The sequence below is a fragment of the Contarinia nasturtii genome, unplaced genomic scaffold, assembly GCF_009176525.2.
Source record: "Contarinia nasturtii isolate CC-2019 unplaced genomic scaffold, AAFC_CNas_1.1 Cnas_scaffold_129, whole genome shotgun sequence".
Taxonomy (NCBI): domain Eukaryota; kingdom Metazoa; phylum Arthropoda; class Insecta; order Diptera; family Cecidomyiidae; genus Contarinia; species Contarinia nasturtii.
The window spans coordinates 3,154,465-3,180,489 of record NW_022197486.1 but is presented as its reverse complement, the minus strand read 5'-3'; the positions used below and the strand labels follow the sequence as shown (position 1 = coordinate 3,180,489).

The 26,025-nt window shown below is 32.2% G+C and overlaps 4 protein-coding genes and 2 non-coding genes across 12 annotated transcripts in view; 3 read left to right on the top strand and 3 right to left on the bottom strand.

The window, feature by feature from the left end:
* Positions 1-2,370, top strand: part of LOC116340198 — a 62,388-nt gene extending 60,018 nt beyond the window's left edge. For all 5 annotated transcript variants that reach the window (XM_031766544.1, XM_031766534.1, XM_031766524.1 and 2 more), the window contains one exon: positions 3-2,370. In XM_031766544.1, the coding sequence (XP_031622404.1) occupies positions 3-119 (117 nt within the window). In that variant the 3' untranslated portion in view covers positions 120-2,370. The remainder of the gene's footprint in view (positions 1-2) is intronic.
* Positions 2,371-4,247: 1,877 nt separating this feature from the next.
* On the bottom strand, positions 4,248-5,183 carry LOC116343511 (lactoylglutathione lyase). The gene is made up of 3 exons (XM_031771596.1): positions 4,928-5,183; positions 4,604-4,830; positions 4,248-4,536 (listed from the first exon to the last, which is right to left on the bottom strand). The coding sequence occupies exons 1-3, from the start codon at positions 4,997-4,999 to the stop codon at positions 4,296-4,298; spliced, it is 540 nt and encodes a 179-aa protein (XP_031627456.1). The 5' UTR covers positions 5,000-5,183; the 3' UTR covers positions 4,248-4,295.
* Positions 5,184-5,736: 553 nt separating this feature from the next.
* Positions 5,737-5,808, top strand: Trnaw-cca. Its single transcript has one exon. It is a non-coding gene; the product is annotated as a tRNA-Trp (tRNA).
* A 419-nt stretch (positions 5,809-6,227) lies between these two features.
* Positions 6,228-6,299, bottom strand: Trnaw-cca. The gene has a single exon. It is a non-coding gene; the product is annotated as a tRNA-Trp (tRNA).
* A 1,598-nt stretch (positions 6,300-7,897) lies between these two features.
* On the bottom strand, positions 7,898-21,109 carry LOC116342855 (elongation of very long chain fatty acids protein 6). Of its 3 annotated transcripts, none has more exons than XM_031770637.1 (4): positions 20,813-21,109; positions 13,447-13,766; positions 9,929-10,066; positions 7,898-9,399 (listed from the first exon to the last, which is right to left on the bottom strand). In XM_031770637.1, exons 2-4 carry the CDS (start codon positions 13,611-13,613, stop codon positions 8,745-8,747), a joined length of 960 nt encoding a protein of 319 aa, XP_031626497.1. In that variant the 5' UTR covers positions 13,614-13,766; positions 20,813-21,109; the 3' UTR covers positions 7,898-8,744. The 3 variants fall into 3 exon arrangements, with proteins under 3 accessions (XP_031626497.1, XP_031626515.1, XP_031626506.1); XM_031770655.1 differs by lacking the exon at positions 20,813-21,109 and adding an exon at positions 19,597-19,944; XM_031770646.1 differs by lacking the exon at positions 20,813-21,109 and adding an exon at positions 14,571-14,750.
* A 1,007-nt stretch (positions 21,110-22,116) lies between these two features.
* LOC116342686 lies at positions 22,117-25,692 on the top strand. The gene is made up of 4 exons (XM_031770403.1): positions 22,117-23,624; positions 24,299-24,504; positions 24,761-25,411; positions 25,484-25,692. The coding sequence occupies exons 1-4, from the start codon at positions 22,553-22,555 to the stop codon at positions 25,652-25,654; spliced, it is 2,100 nt and encodes a 699-aa protein (XP_031626263.1). The 5' UTR covers positions 22,117-22,552; the 3' UTR covers positions 25,655-25,692.
* The last annotated feature ends 333 nt before the right edge of the window (positions 25,693-26,025 follow it).

Here is a 26,025-nt window from a genome sequence, read left to right as displayed (position 1 = left end):
AGCCGAAATTGAATGAACGTGATATCGAACGTGAAAAATTACGAAAAGAGAATCAATTGTTGCGTGATCGACTGAATTCAATGCATGAACGGGAGCAATCCACGCAATCGGAAAACTAAGAACAGTTTGCCTGATTTTGGATTTTTTTTTTTTTTGAAATTGGCAATGGCATTAAAAGATAAATAACAACTAGCGACTTAACGAGAAATTGAAGAAAAAAAAAGAAGAAATTTATCCAAAAAAACGCAGATAGATAGAGATAATTGTGAAAAAAAGAGGAATTGTTGCCTAAGTTTACAGTTTACATAATCATTTTTTGAGAGAATCAAATCGAAATGACCAATTTTTTTAGTCTAGCTGTCATAATTTGTGTGTAAAGTGTTTTAACTTTGCCATGCCGGCCTTTTTTTGTAAAATGTATTTGTAATTTAAAAAAAAAGAAGAAGAAGAAAAGAACAAGATTTGAGCTACTATATTGTGCCACCAAATTGAGATCTAGAAATAAAACAGAGAGTTCGTCTGTACGATTTTTTGATTGTTGTCAAATCTCGCTCATTCTCTCATTATCTCGCCCTCTCGGACAGCAATTTATTTTTGAAGAGAATATAATTTTACATGTTTTCTTTATTGAATTGATGATTGTTCATTTGTTTGCGGTATTCATTTATACATTTCACATAATATAATTGTTAAGATTTTACGATGCACACACACACGTGTGCGAGAAAATTGTACGATTTTCAGTAATCGTTCGGTTTTAGCAGGTTCGCTATAGAATTTTTTCTCTGTCAATTGCATTGATCGCGAGTTAGGTTGTAATTTTTTCTTTTGCTTGCACTTGTTGTGTTGAGAACAAAATAATGGCAATCGCAAATGCGATTCGTTTCTTTTGAATGACGTTAATTTACAAACGGCAAAAACACAAAGTGAAATACAACTTATGAACTCTTGAAAACAGAAGAGGAAAAAAAACAAGTAAAATTACATCCAAATCAAAGTGAGAGAAATTAACGTGTATATAATCAGCAATGCATATAATCGTACTATATAACCACAATTCATAATAGAAGACATATGATACACATATACTGTATTTTCATTTAAATCTTTATGCTATTTTTGTTTTCCTTCAATTTTTTTTTTTCATTCGACATCGAATGAATAGTAATGTGTAAATTAAAAGTTTTGTTAATTACGACACCCTCCCCACTCTCCTTTCAATTGAACGATAAAGAAATAAATGGAAAAAAAGATAGCGAGAACAACTAGTTTCGAACATGTATACTTGAATAACGTACACTTTGAAATAGACGTAAATGATATGTTAGACGAGAAGTTTATGAAAACCAATACACATAGATAATATAACTTGGCAAACGATAAAAAAAGAAACAATTTTTGTTTTTGCTTTTGTAAGACAACAGCCAAACAAGAGCAATTTTAGTTTAAACGATTGAATGAAATTATGGTTTTTCTTTGTTTATTGATTTTGAAAGAAGAATAGAATAAGAAATGAGGAAACAAATGCATAATCAAGAGGAAACACATAAGTAGCAGTTTAAAAACCGGTATAGCAAAATAGATAACGCCTTTGCTTTCTTCCATTGTGTTTAAATGATTTGTTTTTCTTGGCGTTTTGCATTTGAAGGTTTCGTATTTAAGGGTAACAAATAATTTATGGTTTTGGGGCGAATCAAAAATCTTAGGAATAACTGTTACTAATAAACCTATTACTTTTCTAGTAGTGTGAAGCGAGTAGAAGTAGCAAATAACCAACTGAAAATGAATCTTATTGAATTGCCTTTTCATTATTAATGAGTGTACTGATCCCATTTATGCATATAACTCATTGAAAACTTTTCGTCTCAGAATATGTATGAAAAACATTTCATATTTTGTAATATGAAGAGTGTATTGCGTATGGAAGAATACTTCAATTAAAACTATGTATTCACGGTATACATATGAATGAAAACAAAAGAGCATACAAAAAAAAAATCATGTTGCTCTTTTATTCGGGATTTGAGCTCACTTTAATCCTCACCCGTTCATATGATGGATATAATGGGATCAATTTCATAATCACAGATTATAAGGGGATATGTTTTTCCTTTCAAAATCACACAGAACGAAAAATTTTCTGAGTTATTCTACTCCCAATCTAATAAAGATCGAAAAAAATGAGCGAAATTCTGAATCAATTAACACAAACCAGATGCTTGAAGATCAAAAAATTTCATTCATTTTAATGCTAAGCTATAGGAAAAAGTGTATTGTGTAATCATAAAATAGGGTGGACGGAATCTTTCGATTCATTCGAGTATAGGTAATTCTTAAATCGCCAAGTGAGAGAAAATGTGGAAAATCAATACAAAAAAAACAAACCTATATATATATATATATTTTGTAGGCATTAATTGAGTATTTGTTCGACATATTTTGTCCCTAATTTAATAAATGCAGAGTATAGTTGATACAATTTGTTAAGGGTCAAAAAATGTAATGGCATAACTGAAACTTCAACAAATGAACAAAAAAAATGACCTTTTCCACGAAAATGGTTATGATCGAATTTGGATTCACAATTTTCTATCAAGACACACATGCAATTACATTAGCTTTATTTAGTCCGATTATTCCATTTTACTGGCGATAGTAGCTTTCTGTTTACCTTCCGATTTATTTACAACATCGTTTAATTTTCTTTTTTAAATTTGGCTACAAATATTCACGGTTACATTTATTTGTTTTCCATTCTTCCAATTCCTTTTAAAACAAAATTTAAATTAGCATATAATTATATTATTTTTTTGTGAGTATTATTATAAGGTTTAAGAGGTGTTTAGATGTTTAAAAAATATCACACTTCTTCGCCTTTCACTCGTAGATCTATAACAACTATGTTATACAAATAATAAAATGCGTTATAAATAAAAAAAAAAAAACAACAAAAACTTTTAAGCCAAAATTATTTACGTGTTTTACTTTATTTGCGTCAAAAATTGAATTTTTCGTTTTTGACTTTTTAAGGCATTTGACATTGGGAACATATCAAACATATGGTAAGAATTTCCAGCTCAAACTCAATAACAACATCATACGAAAGCATGGGAAATCATCGTATGATGTTCGAAAAACGCTGTCGCAATTGATTGATAGTGTTATCTTTTTAAATGCGATGGACATTTTTTGAACATCATACTAAGCTTGCTCATGCCTTGACATTGGACCTAATATGTTTTTGTTGACTCAGCAATGCTGAATATCTTCACTGATGTATGCACGTCGAAGATCATTAAATAGATATTCAGCTCGTTCCAGAAATGTTTCCATACTATTTCTGTCTGATTGTAAATCCAGTATGATTTTGTTCGTCTCTGGTTTCTGTTTTAGTGTATTTATGAGTTGCGATCACCACTGGAGCCAGATTTAGGTGTAAACAGCATGCCTTCCGCTTGTCAGCAAAAAAGTTTGATAATTCTCGTGGAATTATTGTCGAATATTTTCACAGATATGGATATTTATTTTGTATCAAGATTTTTCACCTGATACAGGCCCAACGGACGAACAATTCATCCATTTTCACAAGACACTGACACGGACTAAGTTGACAGACACGTAAGAGTGTTTTTTCGTATCAGCTTCGAATGAAAAAAATTGGAAAAATCACTTTTATATTTACACAAATAAACGATAAACGTCTCTAAAGATAAGGAGTTCACCAAAAACGAAATTTTGTTTCTTCTGGATAAGTGTGATTAATTGAACCAAAGAACACATGTCAATGAAATAGTTTTTTTTCTATTATAACAATTTCGATTGATCAAAGATTTAACACAAAATATTAATAATTTTGAACAGAGTAAGATTCAGTGACAGGCTGAATTGAAAAAATGGCCAAAACGTATTTTTATTTCGTTTTATGTTACAAAATTTAAAAAAAAAATAAAACTAGCAGAAACTTAACAGTTTGTTGATTTTTTGTCATCAAAAAAGAGTATCGAAGTGTATGTCTTGATTGTGCCAAAATGGCTGCATTACAAATTGTTGTTGTTATTTGAAAGAAAAATTAACAAAATATTTGTTTACTGTGTCTAAAAATGAGGTTTTCTCTTCGGTCTGCTTTAGTTTTTCTTAATTTTTTTGTTAATTAAAATCGATAGGTTTTCGTTTTGTTTTAAAAAAAAATTATGTATGATCAAATCAAAGTGGCTCGAATTACGAATAGATCATATAGACGGAATCGATTGTTCGTTCTTCGTTGTATTTCTTCAAGTCAAGTGAAGATTTTCATTTTATTGAGCCACACAATTTGCGTTGAAAATTTCGATCCAATAACCGTCTGGGTCTTTAATAAAAGCCAATCCTTTCATTCGGCCTTCGTTTGGCCGCTTCACAAATGTAACACCAAGTTTTTCGAAGCGTTCACAAGCGGCATCAACGTCCGGTACCATAATTCCAATATGTCCAAAACCTCTCGGATCACTATTTCCGTCGTGATATTTTTGGTCTGGGTTTGATTCAGTGCCCCAATTGCTACACACAAACATATTGAAAATGTGACATTTTTATTTAAAAACGAAAAGAGTGAGATTACGCTTACTGTGTCAATTCAACCGTTGCTTTTCGTGACATGGCCCATTTTGTGCGTTCGCCATTATTTGCGGTTGGTACATCGGCTGGATCTTCATAGCCCAAAAAGTATAGTGAAAATTTCGATTCAGGAAAGTCCAATTTTTGTAGTAATGTCATTCCCAAAACGCCGGTATAAAATGGCAACGAGGCGCGTGGATCTTTGATTCGGTACATTGTTTGTTGGAATAGAAAATCCTAAAAATATCATGAACAAAATTAGAATAATAAATAAACATTTTTGACGTAAAGCAATGACATTACAAATTGCAAAAATGTAAATAAATCAATTCACCTTTGTAGCGGGATCAACCGGTTTGCATAGTTCAGCAACATCGGAGTTTGATAAGCCTGAAATTTCTGCCATGGTCACAATTTACAAATTGGTTTCTATAAACAAAGAAAAGCAAAACGATTTTTTTTTTTTGAAGTAAAAGAAAACTCGAAAATTAACAATTAGTAGACAAAACCAATTGTTTTTATCAAAGATTTGTTGGACAATGTTCTTTTTCACTTATATGAAGTGCAAAAATATAAAATTACGTATAAACAAGTCAATTTGGTGGAAAAGACTATAAAAAGCCATCTGTCATTTGAACAACTACACAACTACACATTTAGGTGTCGCCACATATAAATTCTCAATTATTGAATTTAGAACATTAGTTTCTAACAAATTGAGAAGAAAAAAAACATTGGCTATAAAATTGGATGATCATATTATATTGGAATGATTATGTCATCATGTCGAAAAGTGCATGTAAAAACCTTGAATAATTTTCAAAGTACTCACGATGTTAGAAATAATGTCTGCAATCGAAACAAAGATAAAAATGTTAGTAATTGCATTTAAAATGTCGATGGTATGATAAGCCTTTATTCTCTTATTATTAACATTATATTATTATCTTATCGTTAACATTCAGAATTTTTTTATATAAAAATGTTCAGTAAATTATTCAACACAAATTTATTGAAGCCAGACCAGAATGTGAAATTCGGTCGAATGAATGTGATCATCGCATTTTGTTTACATACAAGACTCTTTGATGTATTGGAAATACATCAAGTGACTTATTAGTATATGCCCCAGTAAATATTCATGACTCCGTGGCGCAACGGTAGCGCGTCTGACTCCAGATCAGAAGGTTGCGTGTTCAAATCACGTCGGGGTCATTTCGTCTTTTTTTTATTCACCATCCATCTGAGATGTGACACACACTTGACACTTGTATTATTTATTCAAAGCATTATTTTTTGGATATTTTATTTAATATTCTCGAAATTTTTTAAATCAAAGTTAATATGGATTCAGAAAATGTCTTTTTTTAAATGATAATTTTGAATAATAATTTTAATTAAATAGAAAAAAAATAACATTTTAAACAATCGGACATCATAAGTCCGATGATAAAAAAAAGTCTCAAATCAGTAGTACTGTTTCAGTACAAAACCTGGAAAAAATATAAAGACAAATGAAAATAATAAGAACCTGAATTTTTTTTAAAAAATATTGCACGTTTATTCTTGTCCGATAATATCTTCTACATCAATATTTGAAAAAGAAAATAAAAAAAAGTAAAAAAAAGACGACATGACCCCGACGTGATTTGAACACGCAACCTTCTGATCTGGAGTCAGACGCGCTACCGTTGCGCCACGGAGTCATACATACTTGAATGAACAAGTGCTTATATAGACTGAGTGAATTTCGAAAGCACGTGTCTGATGTCTCTGTGTATCTTGCCATAGTTCGAGTTTCTGTTATTCATTTAATTCAATTTACAACTTTAAAACCCCTATGAATTTGAAATGAAGAAATAAAATTAGACCACTGATTGATGGCCCATACACGACGCATGTAAAATTCATTTAAATTCTTGAAATTTTATTCTAATATGACAATCTAATTATAACTCATGACACTAACAAGGGAATGAATCATAATGCTCTAACAATGTATGTGAGATTTCGCATTGATATTGCAATGGTCGTTCACTTATTCAAATTGAGTGTGTCATCTCTGCATGAGAAAAAAAAATATCTCGCCAATTTATTCAAATAAAAAACAAACGTCTTTTTCATCGATGAAATAATTTAAAACAATTTATGATAAAGCAGTTATGAATTTGACGACGAAGATAAATCAATTACACAATTCTGATATTTCAAGAGAAAAATCAAGAGACAATTCAAGAGAAAGAAAAAAACATCATAAGAACGAAAACGTGCTCTAATCGCTATGTTCGGCGGCTTTGTTAGAGAAAAGGAAAGTTATTCAAGTGGCCTCAGGCCTTGAGCGAAATTTTATCTACGGCAATATACCGTGTAATCAGGTCAAGTAACGAACGTTGTTTTTACCATATTCAAAATAACATTAAAGAAATGTCTGAAAAGAAAGAAAAAAACAAATAAAGTGCTTAGTGCAGCTAAATAAAGTCAAGTACGGCGATTCACGATTATTAATATCAGGCGCCAAAAAAAAATGTTTGTTTTGTTTTTATAACATTATCGCCGGTGTTACTTTATTATTATCGGTTGACCTTGAAATTAATTTTTATTTTCGCCCAAAAAAATAAATCGAATAAAAGCGAATGTTTTTCGAATTGGTAGAATGACACAAAAACACTCTCAACAAATCAATAAAAAACCTGAAATCGAAATCAATAGAAGTTGAAAAAAATAAAAATGAAAGAAAAATGCATTCATTTAAAGTTTTATTTTTTTTTCAAATATTTTGTTTCTCTCACTTTTTATTCTTAAATGTTTTCTGTTTGTTGTTGTTGTTGTTTTTTCTTCTTCTTCTTCTAGTTTTTGTTTTTAAAAATAATTTAATGTTTAATTTAATGTGGTAGATTATTCAGATTTTTAGTTTCCCTCTCTCACGTAAACGATTATATAATAATTAATAATAATAAATGTGATCATCATATGTTTACTGATTTTTTGCCAGCTGCTTTCATCGTATTTTTCATTTCAGAAAAACAATTGTTGAAAAAATAATTGATGAAAAATAAAACAAAACAAAGAATAATATATATATATGTATATAAATCGTTTTACAATGGATTTTATGCGTAATTCGCATTTCAATGGACAAATGTACAGAGAGGGTTCTCCTTTATTCTTTTCAACACACGAAGTATATTATGTATTTAATATAAGGTATAAAGAAATCGTCATCATTTTCTTACAGTGACAATTTGGTAGTGTACAAATGTGGGCAATATATTCGTCCCGTTTTGTCTTCTCATTCGCTATATCGTTTTTTTTTTTCATTTTGCTTTAGAACATGTATTGAGAATTTATTACACAAGGCGCGATACTCTTAAAAATAAAGTATTGTGTAAAGGACATTAATAACAATTAATTTTTTTCTCCATCTGTCATTTTATGCGATTGAAATATGTCCAAATTTAAATTTGAATCAATTTCCAAAAATGAACTAATTCAATTAGTCGTTATGGTTTTTGAGCTGTGTGAACAGCGACAGCGTCAATGACTCAATGCAATACAAAAAAAAAACTAAATTTCATATTCCCTTTCCTCCAGTTAAAATCTAATGAAAAAAATTGCTGTTTAATTTGTTCTTTCTTTCCATCAAATTGTTATCACCTAAATATCTGAATATACTGTTTTTGTTGCGTATTTTAGATATTATTTTGAATTATCTTGCGCGAAAATTTAACTCTCATGTTGTGTGTGTATGTGTTTGTTTGCTTTGTAATGCCGTCGAATATGTTTGCTTTGTAAATTTCTTTTTCTCTCTCTTCACTCTTTCAAATAGATGAATCCCAAGTGCATCTGTCGTGAATACGGTGAAAATCCACCCAAAAAAATATAGGTGCGTAATGTAGCTTTAAAAGCTGTCAATTGTTTAATTCTGTATATATAAGTTTATAAAGCTCTTCGAACTCATCTAAATGTACACGATGCTTTTGGCAACTTCACCGAAAGAAAAAAAAATATTTTTTTTGCCGCTTTTTGTTTTGCCACCGAAATAATTTCTATCTCTGCTTGACTCCTTCACATTTTAGACAATTTTTTTTGTTTTGTTTTCAATTTTATTTTCTCTTGAAAAGAATGGTCTGCGCTTGGTATGTGAGTTGTTTTTATTGCTCCTTGAATTTATCGGATTTTCCGGCGAGAAGTGACATTCGGGCGGTGACACCATTTGACGCATCTCGTGTGAGTTTTGTTTGATGTACGGCATCCGAATCGGTTTGTACTTGTTGTTGTCGATTGCCGCGCACCGTATTGTTGAATGCATGCTTTCCTTTTCGTGCATTTGGTGACAAATATGTAATGTAGAAGAATCGAGCAAATAATACAAAGTAACTAAAATACATGGCAATGGATAGTTTTATGTTGATTGGTGAAATGTTGCAGGCCGACGGGTGCATTGTTTGCAAATAATCATATGCCCACAAATTAATTGTACAGCCAACAATCATTTGTGTCAATTGCATTGCTGTAATCACCATTGAAATAAAACGTGGCGGCTTATAGCCCATCGCACGCAATGCATAATACGAATACATAACGGAATGTACGCAGTAATTCATAACAATAAACCATCGGGCCGATGATGTGTATTCTGTGTACGAGAACCATGAGTAAATTAGCACAGTGATGTGATGATACCAATGCAAGAAGATTAACGGTTGTTTTCGCAACACAATGAATATGGTGTCGCCCAATTCGGGTAATTTCGATAAAACAAATAGCCACGTCCAAAATCCGCACACTCGATCTTGTTCGATGTAACTAAACATTCAGAGAGAATAAGACGTGATTAGAAAAAAAGAAGAAAATCATTCGAACGACGACGTCATCGCATTAAAGCGATTTAATCGAATATTCGGGTTATCGATCTGTTGAAATTTTCGAAAAAGTTGTCACTTCCGCAACAATGCATTTATATTATCTATTTCTTTTCTTTTGATAATTCAGAGGAGCTAAGTTCAGTGAACCGTGTGTATCTATTTTTAAAATTCTAATGTCGGTTGTTTTTCTGTTCAATTTCCATTATAAGTGACAACATAAAAATCGTCCCAAGAAAATTTATTTTGTTTTTTAAAATGTTGAGAATATTCTCGACTGGATAACAGACCGGTTTGAATTGTAGACACCAATCGAAAAAGATACTCTCGCAACGACGCGTGCACAAAATTTAAAAAGATATGAGATAATAAATGCGTTGCGGTTTTAACAATCTTCAGTTTACGTCATAACAACAACAGCAAAATTGAAGATGACGGGAAAAAAATAGAGAGAGAGAAAAAGTTGTACTAACCTTGGATCACAAACTGAATGGAATAGCCCATAATGACGTAGAACATGAATTAACTCTGGTGCAGTTCGACTAGCGCCGATAATACTAAATATTGCCAATGCTGAATTCCATATTACAAGTGGACCGCGTAATTCGAATCTATATGTGCGTAAGCAATTTAAATGCAGCACAAAAATAAACAAATATAAAAATAAAAACCAAAAATTAAAATATTCCAGTAATAGTACACAGTTAATGGCAAATGAAGATTTCCATATGAAATAATATAAATGGATTTTTTTTTATCTCTTGAATGCGCTTGTCATTTTTGATTCATCCATGCATTGATGATTCATTAAAAGTACAAATTGGTTGTAAGAAAAAGTTGACCAAAAAATAATATAAATTACGTTGTTTTTCGCGCAATTCATATGCTTTGACAAATTAAAGATAATTTCGCATGAAAAATAATTGCCAATTGTTGATTTGTTGGAGATTCTATTCTTTTCAATGAGCTTTGACTATACAACTTTGACTTGTATTTCTGTAATGATGCGATTGATTGCTAAATTGTATTCAATCTATTGTTTTCATCATTATTGTTGATTAATAAATTAATATACTCAATTTATTACGAAACATTAAACTGCTTATTCTCGATGCATCTCCGACTAAACTTTCTTCCGCATTGAAATGTATGCTTCTGAAACAGCGTGCATCCTCTTGATAACACATAATCATTTTTCCGTTGCAATTATTATCATTGGTATAATGATGTCGTCACTAACACCAACAGCCTGTATTTAAAACAATGAACGGCAATCGAAGGCAACGAAAAAAAACTATGTATGATGACGTTGAGTAATTAATAAATTAATAAATTTTCATGTAATCAAGAATCGCGTTTTTTTTTAATTCAAAAAATTTATTCCACGGAATAGAGTATTATCATAAAAATCGAATAACAAACAACATTCGTTTGACGTGTCACGACACGATGAACTTCCGAAATCGTGCGCGCAATTTTTTTTTTCAATTCTTTTTGTTTTGTTTAATGGCGTAGACAAAATTAGTTTTCTCTGTTTATGGATTGTTGTTGAGCTCGTTGTCTAGCTCATCTTCATTAGACAAATTCCACATTTTAAAATTGCTTAAATACATTTTGGTAATCAGGTTTCTCTTTTATGGTTTGACGTTTGTCTTGTTTTGGGTTTCATCGTTTTGTTTTTTTTTTCTGACTTTGCACAATTTCAAAATGAATTGGCACAGACACACAATCGCTTATACAATACATATTAGATTGTTTTCTATAAATTTGTAATTATGGCTTTTGTGTGATTTTATTAGTGCGACAATCCAAGGAAGATATGTTCTGAATGCGAGTTTTTCGGACTGACATGTCAATAAACATTTGACAATAACAAAGGAAGATTTTCAGATAGACTCTGTGTGAGGAAAATGTTTATAAACAGATAGGTTAAAACAAAGTCAATTTGGTGATGATTTGTTTATAATATGAAGAGAAATAATCCATTTAGATTAATGTTTGCTTTCTTAATCACATCGCAAAATAAATTTGGGTAATAATTGGGAATGTTGTGAAAATAAATGGTTTTATTTCCCAATAACCAATTCAGCTAATCATTTTTCGTAAAACGTCATTAGCTTTTGAATAGCAAAACGTAAACCTGTATGAAAAAGAGAAAACGCTTAATTTGCATTCATATTTATGTGGCTATTGCCTGCAATTAATCACTTTGAAGCGATTCTATGGTTGGCGATTTACTTGAATCATATTTATACAGCAAAATCATTCTGAAACAATGTAAACAAGTGATTGTGTGAATTTTGCTTGAAAGAATCACTCAAATTAAAACAATTTAAACTATACAAGCTGTATACGCATGTGGCTCAAACGCTTGTAGTTTTTTCTTCTTCAAAGATTGCCATGTTGTAAACTATGAAATAGAAAAATGAGCAAATAAATTGTGATTGTGTATCCACATACGACGTATCGTATATTATCATCGTCTGATTTCATTTTGTTCTTTTTCAATTCTTCTACAATCTTGAAAACACTTTGTTGTGTTTGTTTTTATCTGTTTAACGAACAAAAAAAACGATTTATTATAAGTGAATTTGATTCGTTTGTTTTGCTTTCGAAAAGAAAATGGAAATCAATGTCATTTATCTAATTTCGCAAAGTGTTCATTTTGAGTCGGCTACCTGTTGAAAGTGTAGACGTACACTGCATGTAAATTATTTTGAAACAATAAAAAAGCGTATCGTTTGGATTCTAATACAGAGCAATGTGTGTTTTGATTTACAATTTAGCCGTGCACTTTTTTCCCGAATATATCCACATACACACATGCGATTGATCGAATTACAATTGACGGCCTAAGAAGAAAACAATAACATACAGAATATTCTGCAAAAAGTCGAATACAAATTTATGTGAGCAAAAACCAAATATACAAACAGACAGCGCAAAGGTAAAACAGCCTACTTACATAAGAAACACATGTAAGTAGGCTGTTTTACTTTTGCGCTGTCTGTTTGTATATTTGGTTTTTGCTCACATAAATTTGTATTCGACTTTTTGCAGAATATTCTGTATGTTATTGTTTTCTTCTTAGGCCGTCAATTTTGACCAATGTCAAAAAGTCGTATGACTTTTGCTGTTACACACACACACACAGTCAAAATATTCAAAGAGATCAGTCGATTGTGACGATACAAAAAAGATATGTATGTATAAATCGGACACTAAAATCATAGACAGTGAAACGTAGAGGTGTATCAAATCCGCATCGGATGCTGCTGTCTTTTTTTACTTCTAATATCCATACGTTTGTCGGTACACATACACTCGTTCGATGTCATATGTAGGAAGTGTTTAAGCGGATGACAAAAATTCATCACATAGAAGGCATCGCTGCCAAAAATATGATCACCGACACCACGCGCAGCAAAAGAGATTTGTATTTTTTTTTAACAAAACGGGTTTTTGTCAGCGCATCAAAAGTACTTTCTTGTCAAATATTTCCGTTTCATTTTTGGTTGTTTGGTTTTGTTGCTCTTCTTGTCACTCTTTGTCACAAGTGATCACTTCCTTAGGCTCGCGCACATTTTAGGTCACGACATTTATGTAATCAATTTTGCGATTGACCATAAACTATCATATTTTTATAGTATGTTTTGTGTAAAAAAAAACAAAATCATGCGTAAATCGATGTGTTTTTTTGTCACACACGCAAATATTTAATATTTTTGTGAAATGTTGAGTGTCGTTGATTTGCTGTTTTCTTTTGCTTGTTTTGTTTACGAGATAAATTAGCAATTTTGTCGATGCAATCAAACTATATATAAATATTTTAAATTGCGTATATGAGACGCCCGACACGTGCGCGCTAATCCTTTCAAAGTTCTTGTATCACAATTTTGTAGCAATCAAAATTTGCATCTCTCTTCGCTCTGATTAAGAATTGTAAAATAAAAAATCCCAGATGTTGGGTTGGGCTCATTTTTTCACTCACCTAGGCCTATTTTGCATCCAAAATTGTCCGCCAAAAATGATAAGCATGTAAACACCACAATAATAAAACACCCATGTCCAATTTTTGATCATCCATTTGCGCGTATCTTGATGTATGAATTCGCTCTCGAAATCGAAAACGTACGAATAATTTGGCGTCACTTCCATTGTTTCTATGTATAGCTACTTTGATTAAATCCTAAAAAAATTTATTGGCTAACTGTGTTGGCTTTGATTTTTGTGTTGTTGGTGCGTATGTGTATGGTATGCGTATCCTAGTCGATGTCCCTCTTGTTATGATCGTTGCGCGATGAAAATAAACTGCAAATAATCAAAAGAAAATATGATGCGATTAGCGATCAAAAATAAAGAAAACAAACAAATTGTCATTCAATGCTTAAATGAAGATCAATAAAAAAAACAACCATTTATCGATTTCAATAAATTTGCTGGATTACTACTGAAAGTAAGAACACAGATTCGAACACAGAATAAGGAGACAAGTGTATATCATATGAGCTTTGGATCAATAATCGATAGAAAAGACGATTATTTGAGTCCATTGTCGATTTTTGGTCTTGAATAATTGAGCACAAAGGTGTTTACTATAAAAATAACTTTCGATGGTTGTGATAGGACCTTTTCAACACACGACAATAGCAACAATTATTGATGAGTTACATATACATATGCATGTGTACATATATCATGTTCTAAAGCTAATATTTATTATTTAGTCTTTAAAAGCCAAATTATATCGGAGTGCTGCTCAAGTCAGACTGGAAATAACAAGAGAAAATGAACTTTGATATGTAACAAATTTCAAAAATAACGATTGCAGAGAAAATGCGTCATTTGCTTATATTTATTAATATTCGAATGTATTCAATGAAATAAATTGCTTAAACAAAAAAAAAACGAGCGATTTAATCAAGACAATTTTAACATGCACATATTCAAGCCTTATTTAACGGCCATTGAAAGCACGTGATCGCAAACAGACACGAAAATCGATTTTCCACTGTAATTGTGAGTGCACAAAAAAGATCTAATGGTTACAGGTCAACACACTACATATTGAACGAAAAAAAATAATGTCATAAATTGCATGCCAACGCTACTCACACGCAATTTGTACAGCAAATGAAATTGTGTTAGCGGTGATATTTGCATGTCCCGTTCGTTATTTTATAAAAAATTGTTCTACTTTTCGACTTCGACTTTTTTTTAAATACGTATATTTACGACGTGGTTGTCAAACAATGAAATGTGATTTCAATTCTTGCAATAACCTCTTGAATGGTCAAATGGTACAATGGTTATTGACATCTCTTCAAATATGTTTTTGTGTTGCACATCATTGTTCCTTTTACTTGAATGCGGGGGTATCAATGGAATAAAACAAACCACACACTTTCTCATTTTCAAGCCATAATCCAACATCGAATGTTTCGAATCGGTTGATGTGATTAATCCACGGAATTTTTCATCATATAAGTAGGTATATACCATACACTTTGATTTGTGTGTAATCAGCGCATTTGTGGATGAGAGTGATGTATCTTATTTCGTAAATTTTGATAAATAATATTATTCACTGTTGGTCGACATCCACTTTCCATTTCATTAAAATATCAAATAAAAATCCAAATAACATCGATCGGTTTATGCGTTTTCTTCATCTTTCTCGTTTTATTTTTGGGCCTTAAGACCTTTCTCTGAAATTTCGTATCGTATCCAATTCCGAAAGAAAGACAAAACGCAAATATTGCACAAGTTTACATTGATGTGACATTCCATAATAACAATGGCCAGAGTATTACTGAATTAAGAGGCATAATGCTCACATGAAACTCACACCAACCGATGAAAAATTGCTTCGCATAAAGGTTAAGCATTACACATCATTACTTATGTGTATGCGTGCCAAAATTAATTTGTCATTTTGTTGTATGAAAGATAAAGTGCAGCACACAATTCGGCGAAGAAATAACAAGAAGAATTAACACACAATATAGTTGCAACATCAAAAATGTGAACAACATTCTCCGAAATGTGTATTTATCAATGAAATGAGACGAGGCAAAAACAAAAGAAAACACACAAGAAAAAACTGAAACAAGTACGCACCTTGACAACTGGGCTAAATTCAAAATTTATACAATTAAAATAACTTTGCATTTTATTTTTATTGGTGCACTTGCATACACATCGTAGTTTTTATGGCCACACACTCACACACATACAGCATTATCACATCGAAAGTTCGAGAAGGTAATCCAATTCAATGCGCACCCAGTTTTGTTGGGTTTTTTTCTTCTTCGGGTTGATTTGGGTTCGATGGATATCTCTTCATGACATTGAAATCCGTACCACACATTTGACGCATGAGACGCGCTATCGTCTTTCGATGCGATTGTTTTTATCGGATTTTCTTATATGTCATTGTCACTGTAGTTCAAGAAAAAGGCGTTTCATTCATCGTCAACTATCGATTAATTCTGGAATAATAATTTATAATAATTTCCACATTCTTTTTTGTTTGTTGGTAGATTCCCGTATGGTGACGAAGAAGTCTAAACTAAATCGTGCCAATGTTTGTAACTCATTTGCAAATAATTGCAATTATTTATCAATTCGTCAAAATCGGGCCAAAGTCAACCGAAAACGAAAAGAAGAAGAAAAAAAAACATCAACGGCAAATTGGAACGGTCGTCTATGCATTTACGAATGGCAAAGTGTTTGCGATTCCGGTCTATTTAATAAATGCATTCAAGTGAAAACAATCAATATATGCAACGATGATTGCTATTAATCAGCACTTCTTGGGTTCGTGTTCATTTGGTGTTTTAAAAAATCATATTTTTTATTTATTGTAAACAATGTGTTGATTGCAATCGACATTTGCGCTTAACAGACCTTCCATATGATCATTCATAAAAAAACATACACACACAAAACTTAAATAAAACAACAAACATATGCTATAATGTCTAGAGGTATATGAGGAAGACAATTGTGTAATCTTTATAAAAAACAACAACAGCAAAATCTCATCTTAAGTTGCTCGAGTTGAATAATTAAACAAAGTCCCAGCCTATGCGCTACTTCCTGCTGGCATTCCAAATTCTCGTGCAACATGTATTCCAATATAAATCGAAAGCGCTGGCGCTCGATATCGCGCGCGACTGCATCGTTCGTATCGAATGAGAGATGAACAATTTGTTGTGCAATTTAATTGGTGTAATTAGAATTGACGTTGTGTTTGTATCAGATAAAGAGAAAAAATCGTTGGTGTTCAAATGATTTGATGTCTTTTATAATTATATTTTTTTTTTCCAAGCAAAAACAACAACAACATCAAAAAGATTCGTTTAGTGACATTGAATCTCGAAACCGAATACAAAGAGATTTGCATTGCAAAAATTTGCAACAAGACCAGTTTGTGTCACAAAAATGCGCTGTAGAATTGTGTTGCTGTGCCGCGTGAAAACACGGACAACAATGAACGCATTTTTTGCTATTCTCAGATTAAGAGGATAAAATGGGGAAATTTCTATTTTTATGTTATAGCTTTTAAACAAATTCGATAGCGCACATGCTGAGTGTGTGAATTATGAATCGCTAGAGTGGTCGTACATTGATATCGTTTGCGTTTATTTTTCATTTGCTAGCAATTTCAGTAGAAACTTTGTGTACAAAAGCATTAAATCATCAACGATGATGATGACGATAATATTGTAAACATTGCAACTTATTTTGATGTTCAAATGAGAGGAAGCGAGAAGCAACAAATTCATTTGTTTTCAATTAGTGGCTTGAAATAGAAAAAAGTGTAGGAAAAAAAATACTCTCCCACTCTTTGCTCAGAATTTTTTTTAGGAATAGTAATAGATTCAAATGATTTGTCCATTAAATTTAATATACAGCATTTGATATGCCACAAGAAAAAAAAGATTTTATTATTGAAGCAAAAAAAAGAAACGAAATGCTCGCAAACGATTAGTGTTAAAGCTCAAGCTAGCAAATCACAAAAACCATACACACTCTCACACATTCTCTTCATATTGGATTTCATAATTGTGCACTACGCAAAAAAAAACACGAGACGCCAATCAGATCGTAGAATAATATTGGTTGCCAAGCAATCACAATTAGCGGTAAAATGCATACATGTATGCTGAGCGCAAGTGCATTTCGCATGCGAATATGTAATAATGATTATTATTCATTCAAAATGCTATAATGTCAAAGAAACGAACGATGGTGAATGCGAACGGTTGTCGTCGTAATGAAAGAAAGTGAGTTAAAGAACACAAGTGCGCGTCAGTCGATGTAACTCGAATCTTTCACCGCATTACTGACTCGGTTCCGTGTGAATTCATCATATTTGAAGAAAACGATTTAAGTTTGTATTAAGAAATTCAAAAAAAAAATATATATATCGTCTTCGTTAATCTTCAAGAATTGCGAATCGATGGTGTGTATGTGCATTGAGGCTCGGACATTTTTGGTACGGCTTCAAAAAACAATAAAATTTATGTGAATTTGAAGAGAGAATGAGAAAGAAAATGTATATAAGAAATGAAATATAAAAGCTGTGAAAGCGTTTATAGCTGTGCGAACGCGCGTAAGCGAAATTATGTGGAAAGTGTGATATAATCGAATAATTTTACATACACTCCAAAAAAAAAGATAATACTGAGCATATATGTATAAATATATATTTTTATACTTTTTTAGCTCTATAATCACAGCTCACTTTCGCGCATACATCGTATAGAAATCGGATTTGGTTACTGCGGCTGCTACTTTGTTACTTTTTTTATCACACTTGTATCCAAAATAATTGTCATGCAATCATGAAATGGAATTTCAATTACACACATTTAAATACATACTTTGATGGCGGAATAACATTTGCAGACTAAACGATTTTGTTTATTTTGTCACATACTCTTTCGATCTCGTGTGTCTATGTGTGCACGCGATGAGATGGGTAACACTCAATGAGAGATGTTTTCATTCATGGTTTCTTGCCACAGTGTGAGACGCATGTTTTACAGTTGCAACTTCACTTGTACACGCCTCTAGACGAGAATGAATGCATCGCAGCTAAATCACACAAATTGCATTTGAATACGGGTTAGTAAGCTGGATCGCTTGAGTATTGACATTGGTCTTTTGTACCGAACACAATAAATTTATGTGTCTGTGTATCAATTTCAATTTTATCTCACTTATTCATCAATTGCTTAGCAACACACAATTTTTTATCGACCAAAATATCTTCACGAGTTATGACCTTATGATAGTGTGTTTTTTTTTTCGATATCATTTTCGTTTATCACAGAATCTGTACTTTCTCACGCTCTTTTCTCCATCTCATTCACTCCATTGAAAACGGTATTGAAATGAAAATGTCAACCCGAACACCACTTCACAAAATAAATGAACAAATTAAAATGCAGAACATATTTTGCAAGATGATTATGCTCGGGTTTTTTTTTCGTATAAAAGATTTGAAATGCGGGTATGTCAAAGAAGCACAATCATCGAAGCATGTGCATTATCTAAAGAATCAAAGCTACATGTTGATGAATAAATCACAACACAAATAACATTTGGTTCCGCCTTTTCTGCATTATACGATACAATAAAGACGCAACAGTATTGTTGCGTTTGAGATGTGTATCAAATGGTGGTCGACCACTGACTTGGTATTCATCATTGCACAATCCGAATTAAATTCAAGAAATTGAAAATAACAAAACAATCTATTATACTGAAAGTGCGAATTTCCACATATGCAATAAAACATGACACTTTCGTTGATAGAAGGTATGTAGTTATTTCAACACAAATAAAAATGATTCAAACACATTCACTGAAAGTGGAAGAAAATGAATAACAACAGAAAAAAAATTCATCCGATTCATCCAAATGCGGTGCGGTCAGACAATTTTTACATTCATATTTTTATTAAATGTCAGTTTGCATTCAGTTGATTTGACTTCATGACAAACAACAAATAGCGTTGATATGTGTTTATTCAATAATAATAATAATAATAATAACATTGCCATAAAAAGAAAATAAAATGTTAGCATTATCGAAAACGGCTGTTTTTGACAATGGCGGGGAGACTAACCCAATATTTCACATATTGATTTTGTCGAGATGTCGCCAATCCCCTAACAAATAAACTAAATCCATTTACTACTTCATCAATGTTTTCAATTGTTACACACGCTTTTTTTCTAATTATGAGTTGAATAGAGAAAGAGAGCACACGACTAGTACTCTAAAAAAGCGGCCCTTGTCTTCTCTAGCGCTTGATTCGTGCTGTATGGTATAGTACTTTATGGTGACGACATTAAGCACAATATTTGTTTATTCACTACACTTCAAATCAATTATTTTTTTAAAATCCATTTTTGGATTGTATTCGTTGTAATATAAAAAGCCCCTTCTGATTTTGATAATGAACCAAAATGCTGTATGCCAATTGAAATCATCAATTGTGAATCACAGTGTGTTTGCATGTTGATTACATTGCATATTCCCGACACTCTTTGTGCATTGGCTTGTCTGTCCCCATGATAGTACCGCTTTCAGAGTGCGCGCACATACACAACACCACATAATTCATCTTTCTTCGCAAACAATCGTACCGAAAACGAACTACAACAAATTTATTATATTGACGCCAGTAATCACCGCGTGTTTTTGGTCTAAACTGTATTTTTGTCGGTGACAGAGGGACCATTAACAAACCATTATCAAATTGAAAGCTGCATACTTTTTTATACACCTTCTTCTACAATGTAACAGTTTTTTTGCAGCTATTGCTGCAAATTTGTGCGCGACACGATAGATTATACTCTCTTTCTCTTTCTTTTGGTCTCTAATTAATGATTTTTTTGCTCTATTCTGGTTCAATACTCGGAACACACAGATTAGCAACAACAACAGCAACACAACCAAAAGAATCATTTGAATGAATAAACTAAATGAATGTCGTGTTTCAAAGTACAGTTGCGAATAAATATGTATCTGAATGTATTTGTGATAGATATAGTTATACTTATACAGAAGAATATACACGAGTTCAAGAAATTGAAGAAATACACACAACAACAATTTTCATTGACACTAACCACGGAGAGAGCGGAGAGAGCAAAAAAAAACACCGCTAAAAGAGTTAATGAGATATCTTCTCACCAGTTGAAATACGTCTCTATCGTATAGATGGATAAAAAAATGCTTCCGAAAAATTAACCACAAAAACAGAAATGTTTAATTCATGAAATAAAAACGTTACGAAAATAAAATAAAAATGAAAAGAAATTTTTGTTGCTCCTTACGCTTTTTTAAATAAACACGCACAGAGTGTCCGATATGGATAAATGGGGAAATTTTCCTTGTTCGTTCAGCAAATCGAGCGATGTACGGAATACACTTTTTTTTTAAATACGTTCGACGATTGATTATTTCACAGAGTGCTCTCAAGCTTAACGTGTTTATTTTTTTAACTTAAAATTGTTTTATTGAGAGATGGGAAACAATATATTTTTTGATTCGATTAATCTTGGGCTTTATTTATATGTTTTATGTATGGTAATATTCGCACCAATGATCGACTAGGTACTGATTTTCGTGTGTCACTTACTCACGAGTTTTGTACAAATCAGTCGGTTCACTCACACATGTAACGATACCGCTCCACCACATCACACACAACAATAACCAAATATATCTCATTCGCGCTCTATTCGCAATGTGAATTGGCAAAGAGAGCGAAAAAGAGGGAGAAAACAATTGAGCAAGTGGAGAAAAGAGTATACAACAACGATTCACACACAAATGATTTGCTTGGAAACGAGCGTGCGTAAGCATGTGCTTCGACGCTTTTGTTACGTTTATGCCAATACATTTGCACAATATTTGAAGACAATGTCGTCGTCATCGTCGACGATGACTGGTCTCTCTCTCTCTCTCTCCATCTGTGTAATAAATAAAACACGCTTTTACATCTCGACGACTCTCGTTTGTGTTTCTTATAAAATTTTATGTATATGCCTGAATGTGTTTGGATCGATTCTGCCATGTGTCCGTCTCGCACATTCAATTCAAATAATCCACAATTTTTTGTTGTTTTTCGTTCATATTTCTTGAAAAACAACGCATCTAAAAATAAACTTTTTTTGTTCAAATTAAGTTTTTTTTTTCGTTATTAATTTGAATTATTATTTTGGATGGTTCAAGGGAACGAGATTCGATTTTCGAATATGTTTTCGGTTGTTTTTAACATTTGAACCGTTTATGGCATGCAATTTTATATTCTCAATGCGGAATCATAATTTGTGGACCGAAAAATAAAAAAACGACGTGTTCAGTGTGGTTGATCCCACTTTTAAAACATATCAATTTTCGGATGATATACCGTTCGACATCAACCCACCGTGAGATAGAACGAAATTTCAAAGTCAAAAAGCATATATTTAAAAAAAGGCGCACACACAATAGTGATTGTTATACAGAGATTGTACACTTCGTTTATCCGGTTTTACATGAATTCTCTTCATTTCTCTATCTCTGTTTCTCTCTTTTTCTCTTATTTATCATCGGCAGCGCACATACATACATTTGAAAACGTTCGAATTTCGTGTATGTACATTGTACACGGTATTTGGAGCGCGTATACCTTGACTTTTGATCAACCCTGCCATTCTTCTCAAATGCAAAATAAAAGAAAAAAAAGACAAGCTACACAGTAAACATAGGATATCATACATTTTGGTAATAAGCCGGCATCGATTTAACGAACGGGAGAGAACGTCACAAGAAATGGAGAAGAAAAGTGTGTAATGAGAGAGAGAAAGAGTGTGTGTGTATGTGTATGTGCTGAGAGAAAGAGAGTAAAATCCGAAGTGACAGAATTTAGCGGGCAACTGTCACAATTGGCCATAACCTCACATAACAAACAAAAAAGTGTAAATAAACAAATTCGCACAAGTTGCGCATAATCAAAATTTTCAAAAAGTTTTTGGACAAAAAAAAAATCAAACAAATAAATAAAAGTGCATGTTTTCTTTCAAACGAACATGGAAATAGCTGAGAAATTCGCTTATCGAACGGATCAATTTATACCGTTTAGTTTGCATCGAACGACCGAAAGTGAATTGTATTGTGTTAGTAGTCGAACAAAAGTTTATATATCCGAATTAATTTACAGTCATCATTGCGATGAACGAATTTTTATGGAACAATCGGTGCTTGGCGATTTAACGAAATTTATGCCAAGTCGTGGTGTACCAAAGAATGCGGCAAATATTTTTAATAAATCTACAAAACCCGAACAAGATCGTTTATTGGTTGACTATCATTTGATGACAGAAGAATTGAAAGTGAATGGTGAACGTGTTGCATTGGCTCAAACACGATGGTCACCGATACAATCGCATTTATCCGGAAAATACTATTTGGCATATTTAACCAATTTTGGTGGTTGTGAAATTCGTCAAAAACATGCGGGCAAATTTTCATGGTGCCTCGTTGTGCATAATATTGCAAAGGAATGGTTAATTTTACGTCAGAAAGATATAAAATATGCGCTCAATTCATTTGAATCGTTTGAAGATGCCGTTTATGGCATTAAAATTACGGCCATTTCATGGAATCAACGGTTGGATGTTAAGGAATGTGAAAATTTGGAGTTTTGCTTCGTCACAGCCAATGGAACCATTGCATTTTACAATATTGGCGGTGAAACACTTGAACTACAATTCCAAAAGAAACTGAACTGCAAACAAGCCAATGCCATCGAATGGTTCACTTTTACGGATAAAAACAATCGACGTCGATCTTATATTGTTGCATGTGAAATCAAGGGTGTAATTAGTCTATTTAGCGTACGATATGAACAAATTGCAACTAAGTCAACCACCACTAGCACCAGCATCGGAAGCATTGCGGATGTTATTGAATCAGCGCAACTATTTTCCGATTCGGACGGTGTTTGCGCCAATGGCATCCAATGGGAATATTATCAACAATGCAATCAACTTGTCTTTGTCATTTGCAAGGGAATGCATGTGTTTGCCTATTTATTTAGCCTCGACAAAGAAACTGTTGTATCATCATGCAACCATTACGTCGGACATTTAACGATAAATGGTAAAGATAATGACAATGCTAAATTAAATTAATTATTTTTCCGCAATCACAACAAATTTCCTTGCTTTTTCCATAAAAATCTAAATATCTAACCGAAAATAAGTACAAGAATTATACAATTTCTTTTATCTAAACGATATCGATTATTTTATTACGTCGATTTGAGCACTTTATCGGTAAAATCAATTTCAAAATTTAGCATTTTTATTTTGGTTGCATGCATGCGAATAATTTTGAAAAGTTTTCCAATTTAATAGATTAATTTCATTAACTTTGCCACTAGATCAAGTTTTCAATGCAAAAAAATACTTTTTAAGCAATGTAATGGTTACGTGAAGTAAAATTGTTGCTTGATATTATCATTGTTGCGTATTTAGTGTTATTGATGTCCATGACATGCAGTTCAAATTGAAATGGAATTTATATCGTCATTGGTCTATCGTTTTTTTCTCTCTCTATTTTTCTCTCGACATTGCTCAAACTACATATTAATTATAATTCAAAATTGGTTTCAAAAGTTGTTCAAGAGAGAGGAAAAGAGAAGAAAACACACATTCATTTGAAAAAAAAAATTGCATTATCAACAGACGTCATTAATGCATTTTATTTGTACTGCAGTTACTAATAACCGTGTTTTTAATTCGAAATAATTTGTATTTTAATTACCATGACAGGTATAACGAAACGAAAACCATTGGAATACGTTGTTGGGACATTGAGTGGGCACTTGGAGTGTATACGATTCAAAATCGATGAAAATACAATTGCAGTAAATTCAGAGGCGTTAAAACCACCAAACGGACACTCTAAGTATGCACTTTATGGTGTAGCCACTTCAATAAACAATGCATTTCTTTTGTGTGCATATTTTGCCGGAAGGGTAAGAATCATTAGAGTGTTTTTTTTTCTTTCTGTTCTTTGAAGCGACTTTTCTTTATACTACAAACGAAAAAAACTCACATTTCTTCAGCGATAAAAGTGTTCTTTTTTGAATTGAAGAGAAAGAGAAGATATCCATTGACTTGATGTGAGCACATCTTGATACGTGCTCCAAGTCATTGTGTATTGAACGTGTCAGTGGATGTAGGTTGATTTCGTCCTCAAAATCAATTTTGTTTTTTTGTTTTTCTTTGCAGCCATACGATCATCTGTCATTGCGTGAACCAGGTCATTTGACTGTTTGTCATCAACTTGGCGGACAAAAATCATTGGAAACATTACAAAATAGTACGACATACAATTTATCACGGGCCCAAGATTTGGCCGAATCAATTCGATGTGCACAACTTCGACATGACAAAATATTTGAAAACTACCTCAAGACATATCCCAGTGAAATAGAATGCAACGAACAATATGCGTATGCATTAAAAGTTCGTTTATTGGTAACGAGTGCTCGCCGCACATATTTACGCCAAAAAAATCGTATAATTGAATGTGGCAATGTGAACAGCGAATACAATGTACTGAAAAAGTTCATCTTGACTCTTCAATCCTACTCGATATTGTTGCATCTCAATAAAATTGCCAAAAAATTAAATGAATTTCAAATAATATCGGCACAGTGCCATCGACGTTCGTTGTATGAGTTTATCAATTTAAATGTGGCCAAAGAATATGAATCGATCAAAGTGCAATTTCATCCATTGATTGAAACATTATTAACAAAATCGGATGGACTCGATAAGCGGGCTATTGAAAAATGTGCATATTGTGATGCACCGGTCGATGGTGTCAAAGGAGTGTGCGAACTAGAACATAATTTACCAAGATGCTGCATTTCAATGGTACAAATACTTTTCCGATTACTTATCGATTATTTTAAATTTTATTCTTTCCTTTTGTGATTCTCCCCTTAGGTACAAATACCATTGATGAACCAACGTCAATGCATTCATTGTCAAAGTTTTGCGCTGGACGACATTTCAAAATTAAAACAAATTTTACCCTCACTCAAATCAATCATTTGTCCATTATGTGACCTGCCATTGGATCAACAACATCTCAATTTTTTCGATTATTTTGAATAAAGTCGGAAATTTTAATCCAAAAAGAAATTTGTACAAGAATTAGAAGAAAAAACAGTTTTTTTTTGTAATTAAATAATTTTTTTAATAACTCTTTCCAACAAAAATATAATAAACGTTTATGTATAGCATAATGATATATGTACAAAAATGTTCTTTTTTTTCTCTATAATTCGCAATTATGTTTTCGTTACAGTTTTCAATTTTACCAATCTACGTGTATATATCATTTATTCATTTCGAATGTTTTGAATTCTTAATTCGGCGCGCTCGTGCGATCAACGATTTTGTGTTATTGAGTTTTGATTTGTATGTTTTTGCACGATATTATAAAAAAACATATGCTTTCTGTTAATGCTTCAAAAATATCGATC

Bases quoted from the DNA above. Each gene is read 5' to 3' on its own strand.
- LOC116343511 (XM_031771596.1), bottom strand. From the start codon at position 4,999: ATGGCAGAAATTTCAGGCTTATCAAACTCCGATGTTGCTGAACTATGC. The intron at 4,831-4,927 runs GTGAATTGATTT...TGATATTTTTAG, and splicing joins CGGTTGATCCCGCTACAAAG to GATTTTCTATTCCAACAAAC. The intron at 4,537-4,603 runs GTAAGCGTAATC...GTTTGTGTGTAG, and splicing joins GCAACGGTTGAATTGACACA to CAATTGGGGCACTGAATCAA.
- LOC116342855 (XM_031770637.1), bottom strand. From the start codon at position 13,613: ATGGAAGTGACGCCAAATTATTCGTACGTTTTCGATTTCGAGAGCGAA. The intron at 10,067-13,446 runs GTGAGTGAAAAA...ACGCACATATAG, and splicing joins TGGATGCAAAATAGGCCTAG to ATTCGAATTACGCGGTCCAC. The intron at 9,400-9,928 runs GTTAGTACAACT...CTGAATGTTTAG, and splicing joins CATTCAGTTTGTGATCCAAG to TTACATCGAACAAGATCGAG.
- LOC116342686 (XM_031770403.1), top strand. From the start codon at position 22,553: ATGGAAATAGCTGAGAAATTCGCTTATCGAACGGATCAATTTATACCG. The intron at 23,625-24,298 runs GTAAAGATAATG...TTACCATGACAG, and splicing joins CGGACATTTAACGATAAATG to GTATAACGAAACGAAAACCA. The intron at 25,412-25,483 runs GTACAAATACTT...TTCTCCCCTTAG, and splicing joins CAAGATGCTGCATTTCAATG to GTACAAATACCATTGATGAA.